This window comes from Lithobates pipiens, unplaced genomic scaffold (genome assembly GCF_037356315.1).
Source record: "Lithobates pipiens isolate NorthernLeopardFrog02 unplaced genomic scaffold, aLitPip1_a1.2 Scaffold_13, whole genome shotgun sequence".
NCBI lineage: Eukaryota > Metazoa > Chordata > Amphibia > Anura > Ranidae > Lithobates > Lithobates pipiens.
This window is the reverse complement of record NW_027507718.1, coordinates 526,631,508-526,647,254: the sequence shown is the minus strand read 5'-3', so window position 1 is coordinate 526,647,254 and position 15,747 is coordinate 526,631,508. Positions and strand designations below refer to the sequence as shown.

Below are 15,747 nucleotides of genomic sequence, written 5' to 3'. Positions count from 1 at the left end.
GCCACAGACTTGAGCATAACTGAGGGACGTAGACAAATTTAAAGCGCTATCATACGGTACCAGTATCTCTCAGCCGGTCCGTGATACCGTATGAGTGTAGATCCATGAAGTATCCTTCAACTGAGTCTCCAGGCTCCTTCAGAGAAGCCAGCCTTGCGCACGGCCTTCTCTTGAAGAGTTCTCCCCTAGGGTTTCTCCAGTTGCTGGGCCTTGACATCTGTATTGACTGACACTTCCCCCAAATATCCATCCTTATGCCAAACCCCCACCCTTTCTCCAAACCCATCTCTCCCCATTGACAAGACCAGACTATGTTTGGAGTAAATGGCCGACAGGCCTTGATTTATTAACCAAAAATATATATATAACAAATATAAACTTTCCAATAAATAACTTTTATTAAAGTGTAAACAACTATCCTTAATACTGTATCATGAGTCATTAGCATACCCAAGACCCTACTGGTCACTGCACATTACATCAGTCATATCTTTAACCTCTTGACCTCCAGACGGAATCCCCTGTCTCGGAGGCTATACCCAAACCAATGCAGTGACCTACCCCTTTTACCCTTCCCGGTTAACCCCATGTAACCGGGAAGTACAGATCCTACCACCCCCATCACCATGGATGGGTACAACCTATTCTCCACCTGCACCACTTGACCTTATCAACTGACCCCAAAAAACTGCCCACCCCCGTAAAAAAAAAAACCCCACAAACCCCAATAAAAGGGAGGGTGGGTGGGAATCTCGTCCTCCTCCACTCACCGACTGCCCCTGGCTTCCGCTCGGCTTCCTGGCGAAACTCTGCCCACAGCCCCGCCTACCCGAGCAGCCTTAAAGCGGCCCCCATACTGTTCCTTAAGACGGCGACAGTGCAGTCAAAGCAACCGTCATGCCGCCCCTGCACCCACAGCCTGCGGCTGCAGCTCAGTGGACTTTCTTTCCCTTAGATGAGACGGCACCGGACCACCTTTGAATCAATAGGCCCCGATATCCATTCAGGCCTGTCCCTGCAGTTGGGTCGCCTGGGGCTAGCCAGCCCAGAGACTTGGAAATGCATGGATCTGCACCCCAGGCTAGGAGGGACATGGGGGCTGGTCAGGAGGACCAGAACCAAACCGACAGAAAATATTCTCCGGAAAGGACCAGAAAAGACCCCAGCACGTGGCGTCGGCACCTTAAATACCACCTCCCAGAATGCACAGCGGGAGAACACTCCCACTGGGCTGGTTCCGAAAGAAACGTGGCATTCAATGCACCCAGCCAGACTGCGTTCCCACACCTGCCAGCGGTGACAGCAACACCTGCGGTCAAAGAGGACCAAGTGCAACCCAGTTGGACTGGCACTGAAACCATAATTTAGTAAAATTAGCCCCCGAAACCCAACTGTGGTTTCAGATTTATCTTTGAAAAACATATAGCGCATGCTTGTCAGGAGCCAGCGCTATACTACCTTATTTCTCCTTCTCCCCACCATGGTCCATTCTCCCTCCTCCCCTGAAGCATTACCCTGAAAGGTCTCATCTACATCATTAGCAGTGGCAACTTCCCCCTTCCCCACCTTAGAACCTCCACTAGAGGTCTTACGTTGCCTCAGGGAAGGCCCCGATGAAGCTGCCACCTCAGATCTGCAAGAATCTGCCCCTTTGGCAGCCTCAAATCTGGATGACTTAGTTGCATTTGGAACACTGGGAACCTGAAACACTGGGGAAAAACACACAACAGAAGTAGACACCGACACAGTAGGGAGCACAGACTGGGGAGCAGACACAAGAGGGGTCACACCTTCAGATTGGGAAGCTGACACCTGGGGGGCCCCTCAGGCCTATCTGAAACAGGGATGCAATTGGCAAATCCACTCTGGGAAATTAGATTTGAACAATCAGAGAAGATGTGCGCCTTCGAATTTTAAAAGTACCGACAGGAGTGGACAATCTATAAGTTTATTTTATCACCTGATGGCGCCGGTCCCGATTCCTGGGCGGCATCTGTAGCTCCAAGCCCCGCCTCCACAGTGACGCTGGGTTTGTCCACATCCGTATAATAAGCCAATAATTCTACATCTCGATCAAACTTGTGCCCCTCCGCCAGTGACACCTACAAAGGGGAAATAACACTAGTCAGACATTTTTGGTCCAACATAATCACTTTTTACCCCCTTTATAGATCCCCCCCCTTCATGACCAGGCCATTTTTTATGATACAGCGCTGCGTTACATTAACCATTTGCTGACCTCCACCCCCCCCCCCTCCCCCCATGTACATGAACTTCGGCTCTCCTGCACAAAATCACATACCTGTAAGCAGGGGCGGACTGACCATTCTGGCACTTGGGCACTGCCCGAGAGCCCCATGCCACTAAGGGGCCCCATCAGGGTTGCCAGCCTCAATAAAACCAGGGACAGGGTGTAAAAATCTGTGTTTTTAAAAAAATCCCAAGATTATAGCTGCCCTGCCTCTCCAGTACCTTTTCAGTGTGTGTATGTGTATTCTGTGTGTGTATACTGTGTGTGTATATTGTGTGTCTGTGTGGGTACTGCATGTGTGTGTGTGTGTGTGTGTGTGGGTGTGTATATACTGTGTGGCACCATAATCTCCTATTGCCTGGGGGCCCCATAATCTCCTATTGCTCGGAGGCCCCATAATCTCCTATTGCCTGGGGGCCCCATATTCTCCTCCTTTTGCCCGGGGGCCCCATGAGTTGTCACTCTGCCCCTGCCTGTATGTGATTTCACCCTTCCGGGTCTGGGGCATGCCTCGCATGCTACCGGCGACCAGCTCCTGCTGTGATCGGACACAGAGGGAGCCAATTAGCAGGACCCGATGTCCACAGGGACCCGCCGATCATTTCCGAGAGAGGCAGAAATGGCGGTCTGCCAATGTAAACAAGGCAGATTGTTGTCCTGTCAGAAGGGAAGATGGGGATCTTGTGTTTCTTATAAGCAGGAAGATGGATCTTTGTCTTCCCACAGTTAAAGTAGACCCCCCCCCCCCCCCCCCCCACACACACACACACACACACACACACACACTCTCAGTTAGAAAGCACTCTTTAGGGACACATTTAACCCTTTGATCGCCCCCGATGTTAACCCCTTCCCTGCCAGTGTCGTTAGTACAGTGACAGTGCATATATTTTTTTAGCACTGATCACTGTATTAGTGTCACTGGTTCCAAAAAAAGTGGCAAAAGTGGCCGAATTGTCCCGCCGCAATCTCGCAGTCCCGCTACAAGTCGCTGATTGCCGCTGTTACCAGTTATAAATAAATAAAAATTCCATAAATCTATCCCATAGTTTGTAGACATGATAACTTTTGCGCAAACCAATCAATATACGCTGATTGGGTTTTTTTTTTTTTTTTTACCAAATATAGGTAGCAGAATACATATTGGCCTAAATTTATGAAGAAATTTGATTTGTTACATATTTTTATTGGATGTGTTTTATAGCAGAAAATTAAAAAATATTGTTGCTCTTTTTTTGTTTAAAGCACAATGGTGATCAAATACCCCCAAAAGAAAGTGCTATTTGTGGGAAAAAAAAGGGCATACATTTTATTTGGGTACAGCGTGTGCAATTGTCAGTTTAAGTAACGCAGTGCTGTATTGCACAAAATGGCCTGGTCATGAAGGGGGGGTAAATCTTCCAAGTGATTAACTGGCAATTGCGTGGTTCTGCGACACTTTACCCAAATAAAATTGATGTCATATTTTCCCCACAAATAGAGCTTTCTTTTGGTGGTATTTGAACTCTGCGTTTTTTGTTTTTTTGCGCTATAAACAAAATAAGAGCGACAATTTTGAAACAAAAACAATATTTTTTTATTTTAAATCTTCCAGGGCTGAAGTGGTCAACTGACAATTGCGCGGCCGTGTGACGCTGTACCCAATTAACATTTTATGTCACATTTTCCCATATTGCACCCGCTTCCTGACCAGGCCATTTTTTGTGATACGGCGTTCTAACTAACAATTGCGCGGTGGTTGCCCCCAAACAAAATTGACGTCCTTTTTTCCCCACAAATAGAGATTTCCTTTGGTGGTATTTGATCACTTCTGCGGTTTTTATTCTTTGCGCTATAAACAAAATAAGAGTGACAAGTTTGAAAAAAAAAAAAAGTAATATTTTTTACTTTTTGCTATAATAAATATCCCCCAAAAATATATATAAAAAAAATTTTTTTTCCTCAGTATAGGCCAATATGTATTCTTCTACAAATTTTTGGTAGAAAAACAAATCGCAATAAGCGTATATTGATTGGTTTGTGCAAAGGTTATAGCGTCTACAAAATAGGGTATAGATTTATGCCATTTTTATTATATATATATATATATATATATATATATATATATATATATATATATATATATATATTTTTTTTTTTTTTTTTTTTTTTTTTACGTAGTAATGGCAGCAATCTGCGATTTTTATGGCGGACACTTTTGACACTATTTTGGGACCATTGTCATTTATAAAGCGATCAGTGCTATAAAAATGCACTGCTTACTGTGTAAATGACACTGGCAGGAACGGGGTCAAACATTAGGGGGCGATCAAGGGGTTGAGTGTGTCCTACTGAGTGATTCTAACTGTAGGGGGCTATCACTGACGTGACAGCGATCACTGCTCCCGATGACAGGGAGCGGTGATCCCTGTACTGTCACTAGGCAGAACGGGAAAATGCCTTGTTTACATAGGAATCTCCCTGTTCTGCGGCTCCGTGACACAATCGCGGTCCCCCCGGCGGACATCGAGTCCACGGGACCCGCGGGCAACGGTCATGGAGTAAGCGGCGGGCACAATGCAGTGCCATAAAGGGGGCCGTACCTGTCTTAAAGGGGGCCGTGCCATTGTGCCGACGTATATCGGCGTGCGCTGGTCGGCAAGCAGTTAAAGGTAAGTAACGGAATCTTGAAATTGATACGATATTAAAATTAATTGGGCTAACGCTCGGGCAAGCTGCAGTGTGAAAGCAGCCCAAAAACGAGTGATGATACGAGCAGCAGAGTTCCGAAGCAGTTGCAGTTTATGGAGGGACTTGGAAGAGAGACCAATAAGCATATATTATTATTTTTATGAATATTATTATACAGGTTTTATATAGCGCCAACAGTTTGCACAGCGCTTAACAAAATGAAGGCAGACATTACAGTTACATTGATTGGTTTGCGCGTGTCTACCAACTATAGGATATAGTTCTGGATTTATTTTTATAGCGGTAATGGTGGCGATCAGCGACTTATATCGGGACTGCGATATTGTGGCGGGCAATTGGACACTAGCTGACACTTCCGACACTTTGCGGGAAACAGTGACACTAATACAGTGATCCGTGCTAAAAATATGCACGGTCACTGTACTAATGACACTAGCTGGGAATGGGTTAAAGATCTAGGGTGATCCAAATTTTATAAAAAGTATCAAAAGATATTTATTATAACATGGTAAAAAAATACACATATATACATATCAAAGACATACAAAACACAAAAAAGCTGAACATAAAAAATTATAACCAAGACCATCTAATACTCCTTAAAGTGGTTGTAAACCTACGAACAAATCAAAACAAAACAAAAAAAACCCCGCAAGACAAAGGAATAATGAGCTAGTATGCATAGCACACTAGCTCATTATGAATTACTTACTTGAGATCGAAGCCCCCGCAGCGGGCCTCCTACCCCACCCTGGGCGGCAACATGGCTCCCGGAGTTACTTCCGGGTATCTCCGGCTCTGGCGCTGTGATTGGCTGGAGCCGCGATGACGTCACTCCCGCGCATGCGTGCGGGAGCCACTGGTAACGTCACACTCACTGAAGCAATGGCACATACGTGCCGTGCCGTTGCTTCAATGCGCATGTGCCAGTGACATCAGCACATGCAGATACAGGGGATATCTCCTAAGGTAAGCCTTATTATGACTCTCTAAGCCCTTGTACATTCCGACAGAAAATGTCCGATCGGACCGCGTTGTCGGATAATCCGACCGTGTGTGGGCTTCATCTGACTTTTTCCGTCGGAATGTTCGACCAACAAAGTTTGAGAGCTGGATATAAAAAATTTCCGACAACATGATCCGATCGGACTTTGTCCGATGGTTTGTAGAGAATTCCGATTGGACAAAGCGCCACGCATGCTCAGATCAAATTCCTAGACCAAAGCTATTGGCTACTAGCCCGAATGTAGTCCCGTCCTAACTAAATAACGTCATCACGTTCCGAAACGATCGGATTTTCCGACAACTTTATCCGACCGTGTGTATGCAACACCAGTTTCGGACAAAATTCGTCGGAAAAAATCAGACGGATTTTGTTATTGGAATGTCCGACTGTGTGTACAAGGGCTTACATCACTGAAACGAGAACGCAGAAGAGCTGAAGGAGCATGGAGAAGAAACCCAACAATGGAAAACCACACAAATTACAACTCACTCACCACAAGATACCACAAAGCCATCTTCATAGCCAAAAAAGAACATTTCTCCAAAACCATTTCAAAAGCCATAAACCGCCCTCGGGCACGCTTCAAAGTAGTCGCCCAGACTATGAACCCCACCTGTTCACAGTCTCCAGCAAATGAAACACAAGAATTCTGCAATGAGTTATCTGATTTTTTTCATTGACAAAATCGCAACCATTCGGGAATGAATTCAGCAGAACATAGCAAGTAACCCCACTCGGCCAGAAGAAGAAGAAAAAAAAAAACACAAAATTTCTACAACCACCGAGATTTACTCCGGTCCCAATCACCACTGACACCACCAAAACCATCATCAGAAACCTCCGAGACAGCACATCGCCAAACAACATCATTCCCACAAAACTTCTGAAAGAATATACCGACATCCTGGCACTTATCATAACATACCTCATAAACCTTTTATAAACCAAACCCTAATTTAACCACTTCAATACCGGGTACGTAAACACCTTCCTGCCCAGACCAATTTTGAGCTTTCAGCGCTGTCGCACTTTGAATGACAATTGCGCGGTCATGCTACACTGTACCCAAATTAAATTTTTATCATTTTTTTTCCCACAAATAAAGCTTTCTTTTGGTGGTATTTGATCACCTCTACGGTTTTAATTTTTTGCGCTACAAATAAAAAAATACCGAAAATTTTGAAAAAAAATATGTTTTTTTTGTTGCAGTTACAAAACTTTGTAAATAAGTATGTTTTCTCCTTCACTGATGGGCACTGATGGGGCTACACTGATGGGCACTGATAAGGCGGCACTAATGGGCACCAATGATGTGGCACCAATGAAGTGGCACTGATGAGGTGGCATTGATGGACACTGATATGTGGCACTGATAGGTGGCACTGATAGGCGGCACTGATGGGCGACACGGATGGGCACTGATAGGTGGCACAAATTGGCACTAATAGCTGGCACAGATTGGCATGGATGGGCAGCACAGATGGGCATGGATAGGCGGCACATATGGGCATGGATAGGCGGCACAGATGGGCATGTGTGGGCACTGATAGGTGGCACGGATGGGTACTGATAGGCGGCACAGGTGGGCACTGATAGGCGGCACAGGTGGGCACTGATAGGCGTCACAGGTAGGCACTGATAGGCGGCATTGGTGTTATACTGTACTAATGGATGCCAATCAGTGCCAAACAATAATGCATGCCAATCAGTGATGCCCATTGTGGGCACTGATTGGCATCCATTATGGCCACTGATTGGCATCCATTGTGGCACTGACTGACATCCCTGGTGGTCTAGGGAGGATTACCTTCGCTGGGCATCCCTGGTGGTCTGGTGGCGTCCCTGGTGGTCCAGTGTGGGCATCCTCGGGGGGGGCTGTGCTGATAATCGATCAGCACAGACCCCCCTGTCAGAGGAGCAGCCGATCGGCTCTCCTCTACTTGCATCTGACAGACGCGAGTGAGGAAAAGCCGATCACCGGCTCTTCCTATTTACACTGCGATCAGCCGTGATTGGACACGGCTGATCACGTGGTAAAGAGTCTCCGTCGGAGACTCTTTACCGACATCGTAGTTGCCGGGTGTCAGACTGACACCCCGCAACAACGATCGCCGCGATGCGCGCCCCCCGGGGGCGCGCAGCGGCTCATAATCCTGATCACGTCATATGACGTCCGATTAGGATTATGAAACTACTTTGCCACCGTCAATTGCCTATAGGGCGGGCGGCAAGTGGTTAAAGAAGGAATCGTCCCGACCTCCCTCAAGCAAGGCACAATCAAACCTCTCCTAAAGAAGCCTAACCTCGATCCCAAAGACCCAAATGACCGCAAGACCTGTCTCAAGCCTCAACACCTTCTCCAAAATTATTGAGAAAGCAGTAGTACAACAGCTACAACTCCATCTGGACACCCATAAACTCTTGGACCCACTACAATCTGGTTTCCGCCCTGGCCACGGGACAGAAACTGCACTCCTCTAAATCTGTGACGACACCCTTGAAGCAGCAGATGAAGGAGAATTGTGTCTCCTGGTGCTGCTGGACCTCAGTGCAGCCTTCAACACAGTAGACCACAAAACCCCGCTCACTCGTCTCACAGAAGTAGAGGGAGTTGCAGACTCAGACTTACCCTGGTTCACATTCTTCCTAGAGAACCGATCTCAGAAAGTGAAACTAGGAACCTTCACTTCGGAAGCACGAAAAATTACACGCGGAGTCCCTAAAGGATCACCCCTGTTGCCTGTGCTCTTTAACATCGATCTCCGCTCACTCCTCAAAATCATCAGCAACCAGGATCTACTTTATCACTCCTACGTGGATGACATCCAACTCTACCTACGCATCACCAACAAAAAACACCAATACCAGGCACTGGAAAACTGTCTCTCATTGATCGACGATTGGATGACGGAGAGCTCCCTTAAACTCAACGGATCCAAAACAGAACTCCTCTTCCTCCACGCAAACCGGAAAAAAAATACCCTGGCACGATGTCCACACCACTCACCATCCTCGGACAACCCATGACCCGCAGAACTAAAGCCAAAATCCTCGGAGTCATCTTTGACTCAAACATGACGATGGATGCACAAATAGGATCAGTAGTCAGCGGATCCCACTACCTTCTTTGCCTACTGCGTAGACTCATCCCCTTTACCAATCAGTGCCCACCAGTGCCAGCAAACAGTGCCCACCAGTTGCAGCAGTCAGTGCCCACCACTGCCCACAAGTGCCACCAATCAATGCCCATTAGCGATGGCAGTCAGTGCTGGCTATCATTGCCACCTATCAGTGCTGCCCATCACTGCTGTCGATCAATGCCCATCAGTGTCGCCCACTAGTGCCACCCATCAACGCCCATCAGTACCGCCTATCCGTGCAGCCTATCAGTGCCGCCTATCAGTGTAAACCAGTGCCATCTATTAGTGCCCATCAGTGCCACCTAACAGTGCCCATCAGTGCTGCCTATCTGTGCCGCCTACCAGTGCAAACCAGTGCTGCCTATCAATGCCCACCAGTGCTGCCTATTAGTGCCCACCAGTGCCATCTATTAGTGCCCATCAGTGCCACCTAATCAGTACCCATAAGTGCCACCTCATCAGTGCCCACCAGTGAAGGAGAAAAATTACTTAGTTACAAAATTTACTGACAGAAACTAAGTAAAAAAGAGTTTTAGTTTTAGTAAAAGTTTTAATAAAAAAGAAAAAACCCAGCAGTGTTTAAATACCACCAAAATAATTATCTATTTGTGTGAGGAAAATGATAAACATTTTGTTTGGGTACAGTGTAGTATGACCGCGCAATTGTCATTCAAAGTGCAACAGCGCTGAAAGCTGAAAAATGGCCTGGGCAGGAAGTGGGTGAAAGTGCCCGGTATTGAAGTGGAGAGCAAGCAAGGAGTTGCAGGGCCATCTTTTCTCACATTCCCACACCTAATCTGTGAGATCTCATGACATGTCACAATATTGTTGTATTGCACATGTGTGGGATGGAATGCATTGCGTTATGCGGCTCATCTTGTGCATGCGCTGTACAATGTTACAGTCATCTGTTTAAAAAGTAAAAGCCTTTCCATGAGATCTCTCATGAAGTCTTTTTTTTTTAACCACTTGCCGACCGCCACGTGCCGATATACATCGGCACAATGTCAGCGGTGGGCAAATGGGTGTACCTGTACGTCCCCTTTAATTGGAGGGGCTAGGGTGACCGTGCTTGCGGGACTCGATGTCCACCAGTCTCCTGGCGATCGTGTCATGTAAACAAGGCATTTCCCCCGTTCTGCCTTGTGACAGGACAGAGATCTACCGTCCTCTGTCTTCGGGAGCAGTGATCGCTGTCATGTGACTTGAAGCCCATCCCCCCTACAGTTAGAACACCTCCCTAGGACACACTTAACCCCTTGATCACCCCCTAGTGGTTAACCTCTTCCCTGCCAGTGTAATTTACACAGTAATCAGTGCATTTTTTATAGCACTGATCGCTGTATAAATGTCAATGGTCCCAAAATGGTGGGAAAAGTGCCGATGTGTCCGCTATAATGTAGCAGTCACGATAAAAAAAAAATCGCAGATCGGTGCCATTATCAGTAAAAAAAAAATAATAATAAAAAAAATGCCATAAATCTATCCCCTATTTTGTAGACGCTATAAATTTTGCACAAACCAATCAATAAACGCTTATTGCTATTTTTCTTTACCAAAAATATGAAGAAGAATACATATCGGCCTAAACTGAGGAGAAATTTCGTTTTTTTAAACAAATATTTAATATAGCAAAAAGTAGGGAATATTTAACAAAAAATAGAGTCCCGCAGCTAGCATCCACTAGGGGGAGGTAGGCGCAGGGACGGCATGACATGTGCTGGACTGCACAGTCGCCGTTTTTAGGGGAGGTGTGGCCGCTTTAAGAACGTGGGGTGGGCGGAGCCACGGCGGCCATCTCGTGCCAGCAAGGGGCAGTGATAGCAGTTGCAGAGCGGAGGAGGAAGGAATCTGACGTACCCTCCCGCTCTGTGGTCCCGGATTCCAAGATGGCGGCGGCAGACTTTCTGGCGCAATTGCGCTCGGCTCTTGATACCCAGCAGCAAATAGCGGCCATGGCGGCAGACGGAGGTGCGGCGGCCGGCGGGGGAGAAGTGATGACACCTCGGGCGCGGCGTTCTCGGCCGCCCGAGCGGTACAGCCCGGATGTCGGTCCGGGGGGCCCACTGGGAGCTGCTACAGGGATGGATCGGAGGGGGATCGGAGCGGTGGCTCACCCCCAGCTGCAGGACACCCCAGCCTCCACCCCATCGGGGGTCGGGAGCGGCAGGTACGCCACGAGGGGGGCGAGGAGGAGGGGCCCAGACACCGCAGTGGAGGAGGCCAGCTTGTCCCAGGTTTCCCCCCCCCCACCAGCCCGGCGTAGATGTTTGGGGCGCAGCGCAGATGCCAGAAGGACAGGGGCGGCAGGCCCATCAAGTCAGCGAGGGCAGGATGCTCAGCGGGTGGGGGGCCGGGCGGCAGACGCGCCCCCCAGTCCCAGCAGAGGCAGCAGACAGCGGAGGGGTGGCCAGGGTGTGGTGCGGCCATCCGGTACGAGAGGAGGTGCAGAAGGCAGTCAGCCTGGACGGCGGGATCTGGTGGGTCAGCGGGTGGGGGTCCGGGCCTCAGGAACGGCCCCCAGCCCTTGGCAGAGTGAACCTGGGCGGAGGAGTGGCCAGAGGGCCAGCGAGGTGGTCATGGAGTCACAGGACAGTGGGAGTCGGCTGGACCGGAGACGCAGGAGCGTGTCGCCTAGGCGGGAGAGCGGGGCTGGCGGGCGGAGGAGCAGGGCCTCTCTTCCACAGCGCACCAGACCCCAGGATGAAGGAGCCGGCTCGTCAGGGAATCGCACTCCACGCCAGCAGCATGTGGTCGCAGACGGGAGGTCCGAAGGCGAACTGTCGGAGTCGGAGGGAGAAGGAGATCGTGGTCGGTCGTCTCCGTTGGGTCCGATGTCGGCGGCTGTGAGGCCCGGTCCTGGGCAGCCTGGTGAGTGCACATCTTCTGTTTCCATTACATCTTTGTTGCATGACTTGCTTGCACGGGGTAGTTCGCGAGGGGGCGACGGGGCTGGGGGGGCGGAAGTAGTCCCTCCGGCGTCGGGGGTGGAGGACGCGCGTATGGGGCAGAGCGCCATGGGGGGTCTGCTCTTGGGGCTCAAGGAGCTGGTTAGGAAGTTCGATCAAGGGGCAGGTGGTCCGGCACAGGCATGGCGCCCGGCGGCTGAATCGCCCGCTAACGTGGTGGCGACAGGGTGCTGGCACCCGCGGGCGCTTTGGGGGCGCCTGCCGAGCTGCCGGCCAGCTCGAGTGCGGTCGGGGAGGCGGATAAGGCGCCTGAAAAGGTCACGGATGCAGTGCGGCTGGCGGATGCAGCAAGAAGCGAGGTCTACGTCTGCTTTGAAGGCCCGTTGGGAGCACATCTGAAGACGGAGGTGAAGGAGAAGATTTGGAAAGGTGAGTATATTGAGATCTTCACCCTGCTGCCGCTGGAAAAGTTCAACCTGGACAGGTTGAAGCCCGAGGAGAGGAAGAAGGAGGACGAGGAGAAGCGTAGGTATCGGTTGATCCCTGGCTGCAGGCATTCGCCATTTTGGCCAGCGTGGTGGGGGAAAAAGCTCCGGAACACTGTTCCGCGCTGTTTGTGTACTTGGAAGCCATCAGTGAGGCGCATAGGACTTACGGTGGGACGGCATGGCTTCGGTACGACGAGCAATTCAGGCAGAGGATGGCAGTCCGACCGTTGCTTCGCTGGGACCATAAGGACATCAGCCTATGGATGAAATTGATGACGGCGACGCGGGCTCCTAACCAGTTTTTTCAGACGGGGTCGGAGGTTCAGCTACCTCAGGGCAACCGACCAAAAAACGTTGGGGTTTCTGCTGGCAGTTTAACGATGGCTCCTGCAAGTTTGGGGCTAACTGCCGATTCAAGCACACTTGTTCGGGCTGCGGGGGATCCCACGCTCTGTCGAAGTGTTTCCGCAAAGGAAAGGGGCGTCCCGGAGATCTTGCAAACAAGAGGGACGACTCCGGTGCGGGTGGCAAGGATGCTACCTTTTCTGCGTAGATATCCGGACCGGGTTGGGGCCCGTCTGCTGGCGGACGGCTTTACGTACGGTTTCAAGATCCCTTGTTCTCTTGCAACCGTCCCGCCTTTGGCAAAAAACTTGAAGTCTGCGTTGGTGCACTCGGCGGTTGTCACTGAAAAATTGGGGAAGGAGGTTGCGTTAGGCCGCCACTGGGGGTGGTGCCGAAGAAGGAGCCCAATAAGTTTGGGTTGATTCACCACCTGTCCTTCCCGAAAGGGGCTTCCGTCAATGATGCCATTGCCCCGGAGGAGTGTGCGGTGTCATACACCTCTTTTGATGCGGCAGCGTCGTGGGTTCGGCGCTATGCGCAGGGGGCTATGATGGCTAAATCGGACATCGAATCGGCTTTTCGGCTTCTGCCAGTGCACCCGGATAGCTTTCGGCTGTTAGGCTGTATGTGGGAAGGGGGATTCTACGTCGATCGGTGCCTGCCGATGGGGTGTTCGATTTCGTGCGCCTTTTTCAAACAGTTTAGCTCCTTCTTGGAATGGGCTGTTCGGGAGGTGTCGGGTATCAACTCGGTCATCCACTATCTGGATGATTTTTTGTGCATTGGCCCGGCACGCACCAACGTTTGTGCGGTTCTGTTGGGGACGCTGCAACACTTGGCGGGGCGCTTTGGGGTTCCGTTGGCTCCGGAAAAGACGGAGGGCCCCACGGATTGCATAGTGTTCTTGGGGATCGTGATCGATTCGGTGAAGATGGAGTGCAGGTTGCCGGCGGACAAGCTCATGCAGCTGCAGGCAGAAATTCGTGGGACCATGGGGGTGAGGAAGATGCAACTACGGCGGTTGCAGTCGCTCCTTGGTAAACTGAATTTTGCATGTAGAATTATGCCGATGGGGCGGGTGTTTTGCCGCCGGCTGGCGGCCGCTAGCGCTGGCGTCCGGGCCCCCACGCATTACGTGACCCTTACGCGGGACCATAGGGAGGACTTGAAGGTTTGGCAGGGGTTCTTGGAGTCCTTTAATGGCAGGGCGCTTTGGATGTCAGGTCCAATCAGCAATGGGGATCTTGAGTTGTTTACCGATGCGGCGGGGTCCACGGGTTTTGGGGCCATCTTTAAGGGCCAATGGTGCGCAGCTCCCTGGCCAGTTGAATGGGCCGAGGCGGGGTTGCTGAAGAACTTGGTTCTACTGGAATTGTTCCCCATCGTGGTGGCAGTGGAGCTGTGGGGGGAGGCGTTCAGAAATATGAAAGTGAGGTTTAACTGTGATAACTTGGGAGTGGTGCAGGTGGTCAATCGGCTGACGGCGGCCTCCAGGCCGGTGGTCAGGCTTCTACGACACCTGGTATTGTGGTGTCTACAGGTGAATGCTTTCATTTATGCTGTGCACTTGCCTGGGGTGGAGAACACGATGGCTGACGCTCTGTCTCGTTTTCAGTGGGACAGATTTCGGGGACTGGCCCCAGCGGCGGAGCGTCAAGGGATCGACTGCCCCACTTGGTTGTGGGGCGTTGCGCTGGAGTAGCAGAGAGGTGGATTCAGCAGCAGCTACCTGGAGGGCCTACGTGACGGTGTGGCAAGAGTGGTCGGCTTGCCTGGAGGTTATCGGCATGGCCCCGGGCGACGCGGGCATGGCTCAGGCGGTCTTTTATTTTCTGAGTGGGGCTATGGATAGAGGACTGTCGGCGGCCACAATCGACCGGAAGCTGTCAGCTTTGGCTTTCTTATTCAAATGGCAGGGGCAACGGGATCATACGAAGGAGTTTTGGTTGCGGCAAGCGGTTAAAGGTTACAGGAGGGCGCACAAGAGTAGGGATGGGAGAAGGCCTGTTTCTTTTGGCCTCCTTCAAGGGTTGTGCCGGGCGGTGGCCGGGGTCTGCAGTTCAGCTTATGAACAGGCGCTGTTTAGGGCAGCATTCGCCCTTGCTTTCTTTGGTGCATTGAGGGTGGGTGAATTGGTTAGCCGGTCAAGAAAGACGGCAGGGGGTTTGGCGCGGGGGGATGTAGAGCTGGGCCAGGACAGGGTTCGCATCTGGATCCGTCGGTCCAAGACTGATCAAACCGGAAAAGGGGTTGCTGTGGAAGTGGCTGGGATTGCAGAAGGCGATATTTGCCCGGTGAGGGCAGTGGACAGATTTCTGGCTGTGCGACCGAAGGTCGCGGGCCCCTTTTTCATTCATTTGGATGGCTCTTCACTGTCCAAGTTTCAGTTTGTAGCGGTTTTCCGGAAGTTTCGACCCGCTGAATTTTTCTTCCCATTCCTTTAGGATCGGGGCGGCTACAGAGGCTTCCAGGGCTGGTTTGGGTTCTGCAGCGGTCAGGAGGATTGGGAGGTGGGATTCTGATCGTTTTAGATTATATGTCCGCCCGCACTGGTTGGGGTGACGGAGCGGGTTGGGGACTGGGTAGGGGTGGTGGGGTATGCTTTCGCAGGGTGTGAGCCGTTATAACCCCCCCCCCTTTTTTCCTATTTTGTTTTTGTCGTTTACAGGTTATGAAGTTGGTCTGGTGTGGATACTGGGCCATTCTTTTGTGTTCTGGGGTGCGAAGAGGGCCGACATTCGGCCGAACGGCAGACAACTCCGCATACCTAGGCAGGAGGCCCAAGTACGGTGGATTGGGGTTCCGGGCATGCGGTGGAACAGGGTCTTAGGAGAAGTCCGTAGATTCGCCAGACTGGACAGGCCTCCGAATGTTCTGTTGTTTCATGTTGGGGGCAATGACATGGGGGCTAGGTCTA

At 50.6% G+C, this 15,747-nt stretch overlaps 1 protein-coding gene across 1 annotated transcript in view; it reads right to left on the bottom strand.

Annotated features, from left to right (window-relative positions):
- The window catches only part of LOC143975641 (von Willebrand factor A domain-containing protein 5A-like), a 180,327-nt gene that overhangs the window by 104,769 nt on the left and 59,811 nt on the right, over nucleotides 1–15,747 (bottom strand). Inside the window, exon 6 of the mRNA XM_077478133.1 lies at nucleotides 1,961–2,102. Within this exon, the coding sequence (XP_077334259.1) occupies nucleotides 1,961–2,102 (142 nt within the window). The remainder of the gene's footprint in view (nucleotides 1–1,960; nucleotides 2,103–15,747) is intronic.